We start from the raw sequence: 14,554 nt of genomic DNA, 5'->3' as shown, positions 1-14,554 counted from the left end.
TGTAAAAAGGATTATTTTCTATATTTTAGTATAAGAAGAACTATATTCTATATAAAATAATGTTTGACGCGGAAGCTTATTACGCGTTGACCAATCATATTGCGTAGGACAAACCCATCGGCTGTAAGCAGCATTCTGATTGGCTGACGATGACGTGACTGCATTCCTCAGCAAGGCACGCATTCCTCTGCAAGGCACTCTTTTCGGAACGAAAAATGGAATATCTTCGTCTAGGGTGATCGTTGGGCCGTAAAAGCTTCTGATTTGTGCTAGTCTCAGCGCAAGCAACAAAACTGCTATTCCAGTTCCAAACCCCATGTTAAAAGTGAACTATTTCCTTTAACCGGCAAAGAAGCGTGGGTGTAGAGTGCAACACCTCCGCCGTGCCTGTTTCTATGTCGCGTTAGAGGGGGGTTGTATCCTGCTAGCGTATACATGCTGGGAGGAACATTATTGTCAAGTTTCGTTTCGCTTAAGGCGCATATCTGTATGTTATTTATGTCCAGGAATTGTAGTAGTTCATCGCGTCTGTTTTCTGCAGTAATACTGTTGATATTAACGTGGGCTAAGTTAATGTTTAGTGATGGCGGTCCCGGGTTTCTTTCAATTCCCCCTATTAACAATAGAGCCTCTAAGTCAGGGTATTCGTTGAGACGTGATATTTGAGAGATTGAACAGACTGTTTGGTGATGCTCTATTATGTGATATTTGTGGGTGCTATTACATGAGAATGTCCTGTGGTAATCATACTTGTGATTGTGAATGAGGCGGGGATCTACATGAATACTGGGTGAAGAGACTGACTGGAGACTGGGTGAAGAGACATTAGTGTAATAGCTATAGGGAAAGAAAGGAATATTGAGGATTCTTGAGCGATTACCAGCGGCCGGGAGAGTCCACGATGAATAGTGGTGAAGAGGCGATTCTGATGGCGTCACTTCCGGCAACGAGGAGGTCGAGCGAGTGGTCCCCAGCGTAGGTGACGATAACAGGTGACGGGCTGACACAGTGCCGCCTCCCCGCGAGCCGGCCGCTACTGCAATGTAAAGCATCGGTTAAGAAGGGCGAGCGACGGCGGCGGACGACACAGTGTGAACTAAATAGACATTTGTTGAACGAAACATAAGCTTAAATGCACGTTGCAGCTACATTAGATAAATGACTAAAGAAGGTTAAATAAATCAATTACATGGCTCTCAAGATGCACAAGGGTAATGGCCTTCGGCATATCACAGCACTACAGGACGACATTTACCAAGCAGCAAGGTGGGATAATCGGGATTTCTACCATCTAGCGTATTCTAGCGTATGCAACAACAGGTGCGCATAAACAATAAACATGTAGTCTCTCTGACATCGTATGAGGAGTGAAAGACTCGATCGAAGCGACACACAAAACACGGACACAACAAACCCTCTCCCTCCCACAGCCAGAGCAAACCCCTTCCCTCCCACCCACATGCCCAGACAGTTTTCCTCCCTTTGTCCCTCCTCACCCCACCATCGCACAGTGGCCCTTTTTCAGAATTAGCACGCATAAATTCAAAATATTTTTTTTCTTCTTTTGAGTAACAAGCAGTCTAATCGTGTGCAAAACATTCCAAACTATCCGATGGTGCCATTTTTACCTCCTAAAAAATAATTATCTTTGGTAAAACTGACCGCAAAATCGAAGTTTGTCGAGAGGCGCGCGGACACCACCGGCGGACCCTAAAAAGTAGGGTGAGATGAACATCAATTTGTAAGGCTTTCGGTGAGAAAATATTAAAAATTAGTGGCATGGCTGTGAAGCTGAGTTTACGTAGAAGCCCTAGAAACCACAATTTTCATTGTATAAACTTAAATAGACCACTTTTGCCGAATATTGTGGACACAATAACAGGACAATTATTAACTGGAGATGGCGGCATACATATGAAGCTTTATGTTAAGTAACACACTCTGGGACATATCGTATTATACATCGTTCGAATCGCCGATCTCTTCTGACCATGTCCACCAAAGGGCATCGCGCCATTTTGCGCCATTTTGCTTCTACGGTGAATAACGTGAGCCAGTTCAGTCCGCGAGCGGCTGTGGCTCCTATTCGATACGACTAAGCTCATTGACCTGGCTCGAAGCTGGTGTCACCTGGTGGGCGCCTAAATGTGGCTTGACTTTTGCCATAAGATGTGCTTATTGAAATGTCATATAGGCATAACGCTGTGCTCAAGAAAAATTGTCCGATTTCTTGTCGCGTTTGATGTCCAAGCCGCACAAGTCCCGTGGTCGGCTTAAGATCTAACGTCAAAAGCGCCTATGTGTTTGTATTGTTCGCGTCGCGCTGACCTTAGTTGCTGCCCGGCCGGGGCCGATTAACGGTGGCTGGCAACAGCTGCAGATGCGGTCACGTGACGCCCTGAGGCGTCCTGGCGGTCAGTGCAGCGCGGTCGGCTGGCGGGCTCGCCACACTTGCGTTCGGAGCGGCCTGGGCCGGCGGGCGAGCCGTGCGAACGTGCGCCAAATCTTGGGCCGAGCGGCCTGTCGCTGTTGGGCCGAATCTCCTTGGGCAGTTCGTTTCTTTTCTTGTCTTTGCATTGGCAGGGAATACGTCCTTGATCACGTGGTGATGTCTTGCACCACTTTCAGGTAATGTGGGAATTAATGCGTGCTAATTCTGAAAAAGGGCCACTGTGCATCGGGAACGCGCTACCGAACGTGTACCTACGTATATACGTACGTTCCGGCTGCCAAGCGAGTCGGCAAGGCTAGGTCAGCAGCTGTCAAGCGGGCCACCACTAACATCCAACTCAACTGTCAACTGTCCTCCACTTAGCAGTACCGGGCTGAGAATCGTCCGTTCCGGCCGTCTGCCGCCCCAACCACAGCGAACAGCGCACGGCTCCACGGCCCGAGAGCCTAACAAGGGAATACGATTCAACTCTCATTCGACTTTTTTGCGCTCGAATTCGACTTTGCGCAAAATAAAACGACAGCGCTTAAAAGCGACAGTTGCCGCAAATTGCACACTCAAACTGCGCTGAAATACGACATTTCTTTCATGTCGCAAAATCTCCAAAGTTATGCATTCTAGGAAGCTCGCTGCAATGAAAAGAGGTAAATTTAGCCCCCCGGAATATGTGGCAGTATCAGGACACTGTTTGATTCCGCCACAAATGAGAAAAACGCGATGCAGAACGATGCGGTGAAACTGCGCTCATTCGCGACAAATCGTGGGCAAAATGCGCCTGTATTCAACAGTCCTGTTGGAGCCTGAGTGGTCGAGCACTTTCCGTTTTTCTGTTGTCATTCGTTTATTTCGCAACCAATCTTTAAAAAATGATGCTCATTTGAAAGAGATTTTCTCGCTCGTGATTTCTGATGCATAATGCATACATTTGGTACATCATACTTACAACCATATGTACTTGAATTTTCAGATGAAGGATTTTGCCCCGACGACGGAGTGGGTGTCGTATACCTTACCTAGATGTTGAGCTGGAATTCGGTGCACAAGTTTTTTTTTAAATAATGACCTGAAGGTGACCCAAACACTTTTCATTGATAGGTGTGTTTGTAAAACGCATTCTGACAGTTTTTTTTGCGTTTAACACTGTATTTTTCTCGAAATACCTGTTTGAATAATTTTCCCGAGTCGACTTCAGGCGCAATTATCAGACACTTAGCCTAAAAACGACACTACCGAGTCAGATAAAAGCGCACTGCGCCATTTTACGACACTCTGCAGTATGATCCGAGCGCATATGCGCCCTTTCCAGACACTTTCAGGTTTGATTTGGGCGCATTGCACTTACACTTGACGGCACAATTTACTTGACAGAGGCGGCTTCAGCCACTGGTTTTGTGGATTTAATGCCTTTTATGTTATACTTTAGCATGTTTAGATGTTAAAGATCAGTTTTGTTGTATTTACTCTATGCACATACTTACCTGTTGCTTGCGCGGGACCCCTCTTCATTAGGCCTGTTATGTGTAAAGTATTAGCGGAGGGAATTTCCTTCGCACTGGTGTATGTGCTGCCAAATGTGTCCATGTGGCGCTCAGCTGGTCGGTGTTGGCCGAGATATGAATGCATAGGTGTATGCAAGGCGGACGGCTCCAGTGGCGGTCGCAGGGGGGGGGGAAGGCATCAGGGTCATGCCCCCCAAAGGCAAATCAGGGGGCATCATATCATTTGCCCCCCCCCCCCCAAACAACCGATGGGCCCCCATGGCCGTATGGGCCCCGAGGCTCGAGAAACCCACGCCAGCTATTAACAGCTCCTATACCAGTCTTTGAGGGTCCTACACTGACCTCTGAGAGCCCTTCAGTGGCGGTCAAGCGTCCACATTGACCGCTGAGGACCCACATTGACCTCTGAGGGCCCTCCACTGGCCTTTAAGGGCCCCTAAACCGGCCTCAGGGGCCCAACCGGCGTCTGATAGCCTCACGCCGGCCTCTGGTGGCCTCATTTCTGTCTCTCTAGTCCCAAGACTAGCCTTTAAGTGCCTCTGAGGGCCCCGCATTGGATTCTGAAGACCCGATGTCGGCCTCTAAGAGCCCGCATCGGCCTCTGGGGGCCATTTTGGCCTTTGAGGGCCCTCCGCTGGTCTCTGGGGTCCCACGCCGGCCCATGCCGGCCTTTAAGGGCCCCACACTGACCTCTAAGGGCCCATGCTGGCCTGTAAGGACCCACATTAGCCTCTGAGGGCACCTGCACTGGATTCTGAAGACCCAATGCCGGCCGCTCAGGGCCCGCATCGGCGTCTGAGGGCCCATCTTGGCCTTTGAGGGCCCTCCGCTGGCCTCTGGGGTCCAACGCCGGCCCATGTTGGTCTTTTAGGGCCCCACACTGACCTCTGAGGGCCCCATGCTGGCCGGAAAGGACACACATTAGCCTCTATGGGCCCCGCACTGGATTCTGAAGACCCCATGCCGGCCTCTAAGAGTCCGCATCGGCCTCTGAGGGCCCATCTTGGCCTTTGAGGGCCCTCTGCTGGCCTCTGGGTTCCAACGCCGGCCAATGCAGTCTTTTAGGGTCCCATTCTGACCTTTGAGGGCCCCATGACGGTCTGTATGGGCCCACATTAACCTCTGTGGGCCCCCGCACTGGATTCTGAAGACCCGATGCCGACCTCTAAGGGTCAGCATCGGCTTCTGAGGGCCCATCTTGGCCTTTGAGGGCCTTCTGTTGGCCTCTGGGGTCCAACGCCGGCCCATGCCGGTCTTTTAGGGCCCCACACTGACCTCTGAGGGCCCGTGCTGGCCTGTAAGGACCCACCTTAGCCTCTGAGGGCCCCGCACGGGCTTCTGAAGATCTGATGCCGGCCTCTAAGGGCCCGCATCGGCCTCTGAGGGCCCATCTTGTCCTTTGAGGGCCCTCTAATGGCCTCTGGGGCCCAACGCCGGCCCATGTTGGTCTTTTAGGGCCCCACGCTAACCTCTGAGGGCCCCATGCTGGCCTGTAAGGACCCACATTAGCCTCTGAGTGCCCAATTCGGTTTCTGATGGTCTCAAACTGCCCTTTGCAGGTCCTGTACTGGTCTCTGAGGGCCCTAATTTGGCCCCTAAGGGCCCAAACCAGCCTCTAAAGGTCCCAAACCGGCCTCTGATGGTCCCATTTCTGTCTTTGGGACCCAAACTGACCCTTGTGTGCCTCTGAGGGCCCCGTACTGGCTTCTGAAGGATCGATGCCGGCTTCTGAGGACCCATAACGGTCTTTAAGTGCCTCATACCGACACCTGAGGCCCCACACTAGCCTCTGAGGGGCCCCAAACTGGCCTATGAGGTCTCTACGCCGGCCACTGATGGCCCTATTATGTTCTCTGGGGGGCTCAAGCCTTACCTTTGGGCGTCACGCACTTGCCTCTGAAGGCCCACATCAGCATCTGGGGCCCTACCTTGGGCCTTTGCCCTTTGAGGCCCATCGCTGACCCTTGGGTCTAACACCGGCCTCTGGGGGGTCTGACACCGTACTCTAAGGGCCCCATTGCAGCCTCTAGGCGATAGGTATCGCCGAAGCGCTATCGATGGGCCCATAAGGGCGCTGTACGGTGACGTGAGGAGGGCGCTATAATACGATAAGGAGGGCGCTGACAGGTCAGGAGGGCGCCGGCAAGTGTGGAGGGCGCAGAAAGATCAGGAGGATGCTGTGTGATAAGGACCATGAAGGCGCCGACTGGTCAGCCCAGAGGGCGCCGAATGTGAAAAGGGCGCCGGCAGGCCATAAGAGCGCTTAATGGCGAGAAGGGCGCCGACAGATCAGAAGGGCGCCGAACAGACAGAAGGGCGCTGAAGATGATGCCAGGGTGCTAGATGGTCAGGAGATTGGGGGTGGATGTCTGGCAGTTCAGGATTGTGGGTGCATCTTCACCCACAAAGAGATATAAAATTGTAAACCTGGGCGCCAGTGCCGCATGGTGTACCGCAATGGCTAACCGTCGAGGGCGCCTAGAGTGCTGGACATTAGAAAGGCGCCTTCGGCGCCCCGAAATGATCGTGAAAGGCGCCATCCAGGGCGCCTTCGGCGCCCTGGATGAGGGCGCCTACTAGATTTGGGGGGGGGGGGGGCTAAAGCCCAGTGTGCCCCCCCCCTTGGCTGCGCCCCTGCTTAGAGCGTTTTACTGTTGTGTTTTCTATCAAGATAAGGTCGATGAGATTGTTGCCTGTGCCCGCGTTATGTACCTACCTACTGTGTGCGGCCGTCTGATCCTTGCGGGGCGGACGACCATTGACGTCATTTCGTCAGCTGAGCAAATGTAAACAGACCTACTGACGATTTAAACCCCTAATATACGGCCTTGGACGATAAAACGATTAATGAATATTGTCCTGGGCCCTGGCCCCTGTCTCACCGTCCGACGCTGCGCGCGCTGGGAGCTAAGGCATACCCCTGACGTCACTCGAATGACGTTGCGAGCGATCTGTTAGCTTATGATGAATCGCGTTTGGAACAGAGGTCCTAAGGAACCAAGTACAAAGAGAACAGAGGTTTGAGTGCGAATGCTGCTAGCGTGCTGGCGGAGCGGCGCGCTAGCGTTTTGCGATGACGTCATAGCTTAGCGTCAGAGTGAAGTTTGTTGATATTGCCATGGAAACCCAACGCGCCGACGCGCGCAGCGCACTGCAGCGATCTGCTATGAAACACCACCCTGGAGTCAAGGTCACTGGAGTAATTGGGAGACATTTTCACTGAAGTTCTTCTACGTCATTAACGCCATTAGTTTCACACTCGAACGCCGTCTGTGCGAGTTTCCCCCTAAATACTTTCATCGCCGAAAATTACCCCTAAGTGATTGCTGCCATTTTTATTTGGTAACCTGAGTTGAGGCCAGTGGCGCCACACGCAACAATACAGAGTCACCTGTGAGACGCCGTGCTGTTTGGGCGTACCGACGCTACCAGAGGGATACCTACCGAAGATTTGACCGATTTAACTACATTAACGTAACGTATCTTTCAACATCTGGTCCTCCGGGCCGGATGGCTGATCTTTTTCAGTGATTTTGATCTTGCTCTGTGCGGTGGTACACCGACAAGATTTTGTTGATTGGTTTTCAAGATTGAGATCAAGATTGGTTTGCGGCGGGTCGCCGGATTTGCTTTATTTTTGTGTGCTTTCGGAGTGATTGTGATGGAGGAGGCAAAGGCCTCTCGTGCAAGGCTGAGAGGTAAGGTCACCAAGTTGACAAATGACCTAAGGGAGTACCGCCTGGGGAGTGACCTCGATCAAGACGACTTGGCATATAAAATTCATTTTCTCAGTAACATTGTTAAAGACCTTCAGTCTGTGCAGGTGTCTTTGGATAAGGAGGGTGTGCTGGACGAGACCAACCATGTGGAGCTGGCCTTGGAGGAGGTTTTCAAGAGTGAGCGTGTTCTCGGTCGTCTGGAGTCTAAGCCCCCAGGTCCAAGTCCAGCCGCTGCTGCAAGCCCTGAGGAGTTTGACCTGAAGTCGTCGTTGGTGGTGCGTCTGCCGACCTTTGAGGGTGATGTGCTACAGTGGCCCGAATTCTGGGAGCTGTTCAGGGTCGCCATCCACCTGAACCAAAGGTATGCAGCAGTACAAAAGTTTGTGCTGCTGAAGTCTCACCTGGGGAGTGTACCCAAACGGGTAATTGAGGGGATCCCTCTGTCTGATGTTGGGTATCAACTTGCAGTGGATGCGCTGACCTGTCGCTTCGATAGAGAGGGTGTGAGGAGGGAGCTACTCATGAAACAGCTGCTAGACTTGCCGTGCTGTAAGACCGCTGACGTGCCTGCTATGCACCGCTTCCTCGACCAGCTGACTGCTCGTGTCAGGGGCCTGGAGGCTCTTGGAGTGACTGCCAGCAGCTTCTCCAGTATCCTGCTGCCGGTTCTTCGAGAGAAGCTGCCGGACTCCTGGCGTCTGGAGTGGGCACGTCACCAGACTGCAGACTTCCGGGAGTTTCTCACCTTTCTCCAGCACGAGATGAGGGTGCGCGAGCAGGCTGCAGCAGCTCCAGTCCAGCCGACGGAACCACCCAGACCACCTGCTGCCTGGCTGCCAACCGACAGCTGGGCTCCGCTCGTCCGCCAGGTCGCTATGCTCCCCGCTCTGCTGTCTGTGCTCGCGATGACTGGGTGTGTGTGGCATGTGGAGATGGTAGGCATGGGCTAGCGGCTTGCCAGATGTATCGAGGCATGACTGTTGATGCCAGATGGGAGGCTGTGAAGGCTGCCAGTGTCTGTTTCCGCTGTCTGGGCCCCCACCTGGCCCGTGACTGTCGCAGTTCTAACTGCCTCACGTGTGGTGGACCGCACCATTCGAGCCTCCACAGGACCAGCGCCAACGATCTGCCGAGACGACCCCCTCAGCCTGGTCGGAACGAGAGCAGAGCACCTCCTGGCTTCTACGGACCACCGCCTGGTCGGAACAGCAGTCAACCGCCACCAGGGTTCCACGGACCACCTCAGCTGCCACCTGCAGAACATCACAACCACTTCAACCAGCCGGTCTACTCAGCACCACTGCCTCCTGCTGCCGCCGGTCAGCATTCGCAGTCTCAAGGTCGGTATGCTCCTGTGTATCGCCAGGGTATGTCTACACAGATAGCGCCGGATGCTCAGAACCAACCCGTAGCGCCAGATGCACAGAACCCACCCGTGGAGCCCGATGCCACCGCTTGCGCACCATATTCAGCTAGTGTGATGACTGCCGCGTCTGCCCCTGTGCCTTCTGGTTCGACTAACGCTTTGCCATGTGACTCATTGAGCTCTCCACCTGACCCCGCTAACGTCAGCGACGCGGCGTGCTACACCCAGACAGCGCTGGTGGAGGCGGCCGGGCCGCAGGGGACCTGCAGACTGCGCATCCTGCTCGACGGCGGCTCCGACTCCTCGTACATCCGGACGTCGGCGGCAGATGCACTCGGCCTGGCCTTGGTGGGGAGCGGAGTATTCGCCTGCATGGGCTTTCAAGAGCGCGGTGAGGAGCCCAGGACGTATGAAAAGGTGAGACTGGCCCTGAGGAGCCGGCACGGTGGGGAGGACCATGTGTTCGAGTTGTGGAAGACTGACAGGCTCTGTTCGCAACCCACGCCTGCCCGACCGCCTACCGTAGTGTTTGAGCCCCACGTTCTGCTTGCTGATGACTTCCAGGGCGGGCCAGTGGATGTCTTGATTGGGGTAGACCAGATCTACAAGATTGTGTTGCATGACCAAATCTGTCTGTCTGACCGTCTGCGAGCTGTGGATACCGTGTTCGGTTACGTGATCCACGGCAGGGAGGAGCTCCCTGTCACGTCTACCTCGGTGAGGTATGCGCTACGCTGCAGCCGCCGCCTGCCAGAGGAGGAAGCAGAGCAGCTCTGGCGTCTGGAGGCGATCGGCATCTCCGAAGATGAGGCGGGACCACACTCACAGGCCTACCCGACCTGGAGCCTCGAGGATCAGAGGTACGAGATGAGACTGCTGTGGACCTCCGGTGAACGCCCCGTCACTAACCTGTATTCAGCAGCGGCGCGGACCAAGCGGATGGAGGCGCGGCTGACCTGCCCAGAGCGGAAAGAGTACGCCCGCCACCTGGCGGAACTGCAGAGAAACTGTGTCATCGAGGAGTCTCCGGCAGGCGACATAGACGGCTTCTACCTGCCGCACCGGGGCATCTGGCGGAATGGAAAACTGCGAGTAGTTTTTGACGGCTCAGCGAGAGACCCAACCGGCCGCAGTCTCAACGACCTCCTGGAGACTGGCGGAAACCTGCTGCGCCGAGTTCCTGCGGTACTGCTCAACTTTCGACGGGGCGCAGTGGCAGCTCAGACGGACATCAGGTCGGCCTTCCACATGGTGTCCATCTCCGAACGGGACAGGAGGTACCTCCAATTCCTGTGGGCTGACCAACGTCTGAGGTTCAGACGTGTCCCCTTCGGCCTCAGCTGCTCCCCGTACCTTCTGCTGCAGACCCTGTCCAGTCATATCTGTCGGTATCGTTCGACTGACCCGTCCCTCTGCAAGATGCTGGAGGAGGGACTGTACATGGATGATATATGCCTATCATTCCCCAACAGGACTGAAGCGGAGAGAGGCATGGAGAGGACGGTGCAGATCTTCGGCGACGCTCGAATGGAACTGCACAAGCTGCGCATCACCGGTGACGACGCTGAGGACTCGAGCATTCTGGGACTGCGCTGGAGCACCAGGACGGACCGTCTGGCGGTGTGCCTACCCACCCTGTCGGCCATCAGGACCAAGCGTGAGCTACTGTCCACCCTGGGTAAGCTGTTCGACCCTCTCGGTGTGCTGTCGCCCTGGCTTGTCGTTGGCAGAGCAGTCTTTCAGCGGACCTGGAAGGAGCAGCCGTCCGCGGTATGGGATGATGATCTGTCCCCTAACACGCTGGATGAGCTATCCACCTGGTGCAGAGATGCGTCTGACCGTGATGTGTGGTTCCCCCGCACTCTGTTAATCACCGATGACGTCACGTATCACGTGTTCTGTGATGCTTCGAAGCGTGCTTACTGCTGCGTCATCTACGCTGTGACCGATGGAGACTCTCGACTAGTGATGGCGAAGTCTCGTTTGGCGCCCGTGACTCCTGCCCTCAGTGTGCCGAGACTGGAGCTGATGGCAGCCCTGATCGGCTGCCGCCTGATGGAGTTTGTTCGCAGTTCTCTGAGCCTGGACGCACCGCGAGTGGTCTACTGGACTGATGCCAAGGATGTCCTCTACTGGATCAGCAGCAAGAGGGCGCTCAAGCTGTTCGTCCACAACCGAGTGAAGGCCATCACCGAGATGTCGAGCCCCGAGCAGTGGCGTCATGTCCGTGGGGAGGACAACCCAGCTGACATCGGAACCAGAGGTATGTCCCTCGCTGTCTTGGAGAAGTGTGATGTGTGGTGGAAGGGACCCGCGTTTCTGAGGGACTCTTCAAGCCCTGAGCTGCCGCTGTCGGCCGCGCCTGGTGAGCGGCAGCTATCACCAGAGGCCGCTGTGGAAAGCAAGAAGGAGAGACCTGTAGTCAGAGAGAGTCTGGTGACCCAGAGGAGTGAGCCGATGCCGTTCGACCTCACAGAGTGTTCCAGTCTCGCACAAGCGGTGAACCGACTGACCTGGATACGTCGTTTTGTGTCCAACAGCCGCGCGCTGAAGGAGGACAGAGTGACCGGGCCGCTGAATCCAGAGGAGAGGCGGAGTAGCCTTCTCTTTCTGATCAGAGTGTCCCAGATATGTGTCTACCCCGATGAACTGAAGGCAGTACGTTCGGGTGAGCTGCTGCCTAGCGGGTCACCACTGACTAAACTCCGCCCGCAGCTCAGTGAGGAGGGAATCTTGCTGGCGACGCTGCGGACCGGCGAACGACCAGTCCCGATCCTACCAGAAGAGGCGCGCATCACGACGCTGATCGTAGAAGAGGCTCACCGCCGGTGCTTCCACCAGGGGACTCGCGTGACACTGGCCCTGCTCACCGCAGAGTACGCGGTAAGGCGGCGGACCGTTCGCCGAGCTGTTGACTCATGTCGCCGATGCCGTCGCTACCGATGTCTTCCCTACAGGTCGCCAGAGGGGGTGCTGCCGAGTTTTCGCGTGCAGCCGTCCCGACCGTTCGCCAAGGTGGGCGTCGACTATTTCGGGCCACTGTACGTAGACGGCAGCGCTAAAAAGGTATGGGTACTTCTCATCACCTGCGCCACCTCCCGTGCTGTCCACCTCGAGCTAGTTCACTCCCAGACGACAGCCGACCTCGTCCTGGCCCTGAGGCGGTTCTTTGCGCTTCGCGGGACACCTGCGCTCATCTACAGCGATAACGCGAGGACCTTTCGCGCGCTGCTGGGTCAGCTCCCAAGGTGTGTCACCTGGCGGTTCATCCCTGAATCGGCCCCATGGTGGGGAGGCTTCTGGGAGCGCATGGTGGGTGTAACGAAGGCGGCTCTGCGTGCATCGTTGCACCTCTGTCATCTCTCCTTTGAACAGCTGTCTGTCGTTCTTTATGAGTTGGCGTTTTTTGTCAACCTGCGCCCCCTCACCCAGGGTGATGGGGAGGATCTGCTCACGCCAGCTCACCTGCTGTTCGGTGTGACCACAATCGATGGTGTTGTGTGCCCGACTCTGACGGAGTCCCCACTCAACAGAGCCTGGAGGCACCGCCGGAGGGTGTCTGACCAGCTGACTCGGCGGTGGAACAGCGAGTATCAGCGCGCGCTCCGCTGCTGGCACCGGTCGCCGCGGGGGCAGCCGAACCGGACACCGGAGGTGGGAGACGTCGTGCTCGTCCACAACGAGGGGCCGCGCGGACGGTGGCCTCTCGCACGCGTGACCGAGCTCCTGGTCGGACCGGACGGCCAGACCCGCGCCGCGATCATTCAACTGCGCGGTCGCCGTACGCGCCGACCTCTCAGCCGGCTATTTCGGCTGGAAGCGGCCCGTGAGGCGCCGTGAACCGGACCCGGATCGGTGGTTAGTCTGGTGACACGGTTGCGACTGTCCCGGTGCGCGCGCGATGCGTTGTTGTGATTTATTAAGTTGCTGTACCTGTTTTCTGTTCTTTCGAAATCTCGCCCCGATTTCGAGTGGGGAGTATGTGGACGCCGGCTCACCGGCGTCCCTGTGAGCCGGCCAGGGACGCCGGTAAGCTTTGACAGGCGGCGCAGAGACAGGGGACGCCGACAGTCGGCCAGCCAGCGTTGAGAAAATGCAGAAATGTGTCGTTAATTTTAAGTTATATCGTTTTCTAAAAAAAAGCGGCCAAATTACCCCACTCTCCCCTACGCTAATGCTGTTATGGATGCTGCCCTGCACACCTGAACGCACAGCAACGCTCGTGCAATGAATATATGCGACATTTGTGATGTCCACACTCGTAAGCATAGGCGTAAAATAATATATTTTCAGAAATCACCACAAATCAACAAACATCCCCAAGGACTCACACAAATGCTTATGTATATTCATACAGCTGACGGAGCATGCGATAGTTTCAAATTCAGACGCCAGGCTACGGAGACGTGAGAAACATGACGCTCGTATAAAAGACAAATACGAGTATGTCGGTGGCACGATATTCAACAGACTTCTAGCCGATGGGATTGTCAGCACTGTCTGATCGTTTTCAAAAGTTAGAAGTAGCCTCCGTACCCTCCAAAGCCGCGGTTGAAAGCACCGAAACGGCGGAGGCCGAAGCCGCCGTTGAACGCACCGGGGCCTCCGAAGCTGTTCAAGGCTCCAATGCCGCCGAAACCTCGGCCATAGCCGAGGCCGAACCCGCGGTTGAATCTACCGATGCCGAAGCTGTTGAAGGCTCCAACGCCACCGAAACCTCGGCCATAGCCGAGACCGAAGCCGAGTCCGTTGCTGATGCTTCCAAAGCCGCCGAAGCCACCGAAGCCACCGCCGAAGGCGCCGAAGTTACTGAAGCCGAGGTTTCCTTGGAAGCCCAGGCCGTACGGGGAGTAGTAGTTGTTGCCGTAGTAGTAAGGAGAGAAGCTGGCGGCGGCAACAGCCACCACGGCGAAGAGGATGACCAGCTGAAAAAAAAAATGAGAGGTTTGGTAGTTGTTGATCTTCACTGTTGTCTGAATTTCTGTGCTGTTTTGCTATTATATTTTGCTTTTGATTCATCTGACCTGGACCATCAGTCTGTTGTGCTGAAAAGTGCAACAATGAAGGGTGCAGTGCAACTGATCAAATTTGATAGGTCATGGAAAAGTGGAAAATGTTCTCGCGAAGCCTTAATTACAGTCAATAACAGGTAAAGTGGTTTGGCGTGGCTATAGCCTATAGTTTACCACAATCAATTATACAAAGGGTCCTTTGGTACTGAGTTGTAACACTGTAGTAATATGTAAATACTAAGTTGTGCGTCCTGGGTAAGATCCGACTTACCTTCATGTTGGTATGTGATGGAGAGAACTGAGCTGCGCTGAGGGTGCAGTTGAACTGTGGGACCTGTGCACCCGTTTTATACACCTATAGCGCAGACACACCCCTTTGTGACGTCATCCAAAGGAGTTGCTGCTGCTGCACAGCGATCACGTGTTCCTCAGCATAATCTCGTGGAATAAAGGAAAATACTAACTAGTTGCAGATTGTACTTAATCTGTGCCGTATCCATTGCGGG

The 14,554-nt window shown here is 54.8% G+C and overlaps 2 protein-coding genes across 2 annotated transcripts; one reads left to right on the top strand and one right to left on the bottom strand.

The window, feature by feature from the left end:
- The first annotated feature begins 7,612 nt into the window (after positions 1-7,612).
- On the top strand, positions 7,613-12,876 carry LOC122378632. The gene is made up of 5 exons (XM_043359885.1): positions 7,613-8,585; positions 8,733-9,037; positions 9,265-11,912; positions 11,994-12,102; positions 12,469-12,876. Exons 1-5 carry the CDS (start codon positions 7,613-7,615, stop codon positions 12,874-12,876), a joined length of 4,443 nt encoding a protein of 1,480 aa, XP_043215820.1.
- A 428-nt stretch (positions 12,877-13,304) lies between these two features.
- On the bottom strand, positions 13,305-14,364 carry LOC122378615 (keratin, type II cytoskeletal 2 epidermal-like). Its single transcript, XM_043359857.1, has 2 exons — positions 14,320-14,364; positions 13,305-13,961 (listed from the first exon to the last, which is right to left on the bottom strand). Exons 1-2 carry the CDS (start codon positions 14,323-14,325, stop codon positions 13,554-13,556), a joined length of 414 nt encoding a protein of 137 aa, XP_043215792.1. The 5' UTR covers positions 14,326-14,364; the 3' UTR covers positions 13,305-13,553.
- Positions 14,365-14,554: the final 190 nt, after the last annotated feature.

This window comes from Amphibalanus amphitrite, unplaced genomic scaffold (assembly GCF_019059575.1).
Source record: "Amphibalanus amphitrite isolate SeventyFive unplaced genomic scaffold, NRLGWU_Aamphi_draft 000062F_arrow, whole genome shotgun sequence".
NCBI classification, from domain to species: domain Eukaryota; kingdom Metazoa; phylum Arthropoda; class Thecostraca; order Balanomorpha; family Balanidae; genus Amphibalanus; species Amphibalanus amphitrite.
This window is presented reverse-complemented; position numbering and strand designations above follow the sequence as displayed.

What these genes read in the sequence shown, in the direction of transcription:
- LOC122378632 (XM_043359885.1), top strand. Translation starts at nt 7,613, where the DNA reads ATGGAGGAGGCAAAGGCCTCTCGTGCAAGGCTGAGAGGTAAGGTCACC. An exon ending in CTGGCCCTGCTCACCGCAGA is followed by an intron (nt 11,913 to 11,993) that starts GTACGCGGTAAG and finishes TCTTCCCTACAG; the next exon opens with GTCGCCAGAGGGGGTGCTGC. An exon ending in TAGACGGCAGCGCTAAAAAG is followed by an intron (nt 12,103 to 12,468) that starts GTATGGGTACTT and finishes CCCCTCACCCAG; the next exon opens with GGTGATGGGGAGGATCTGCT.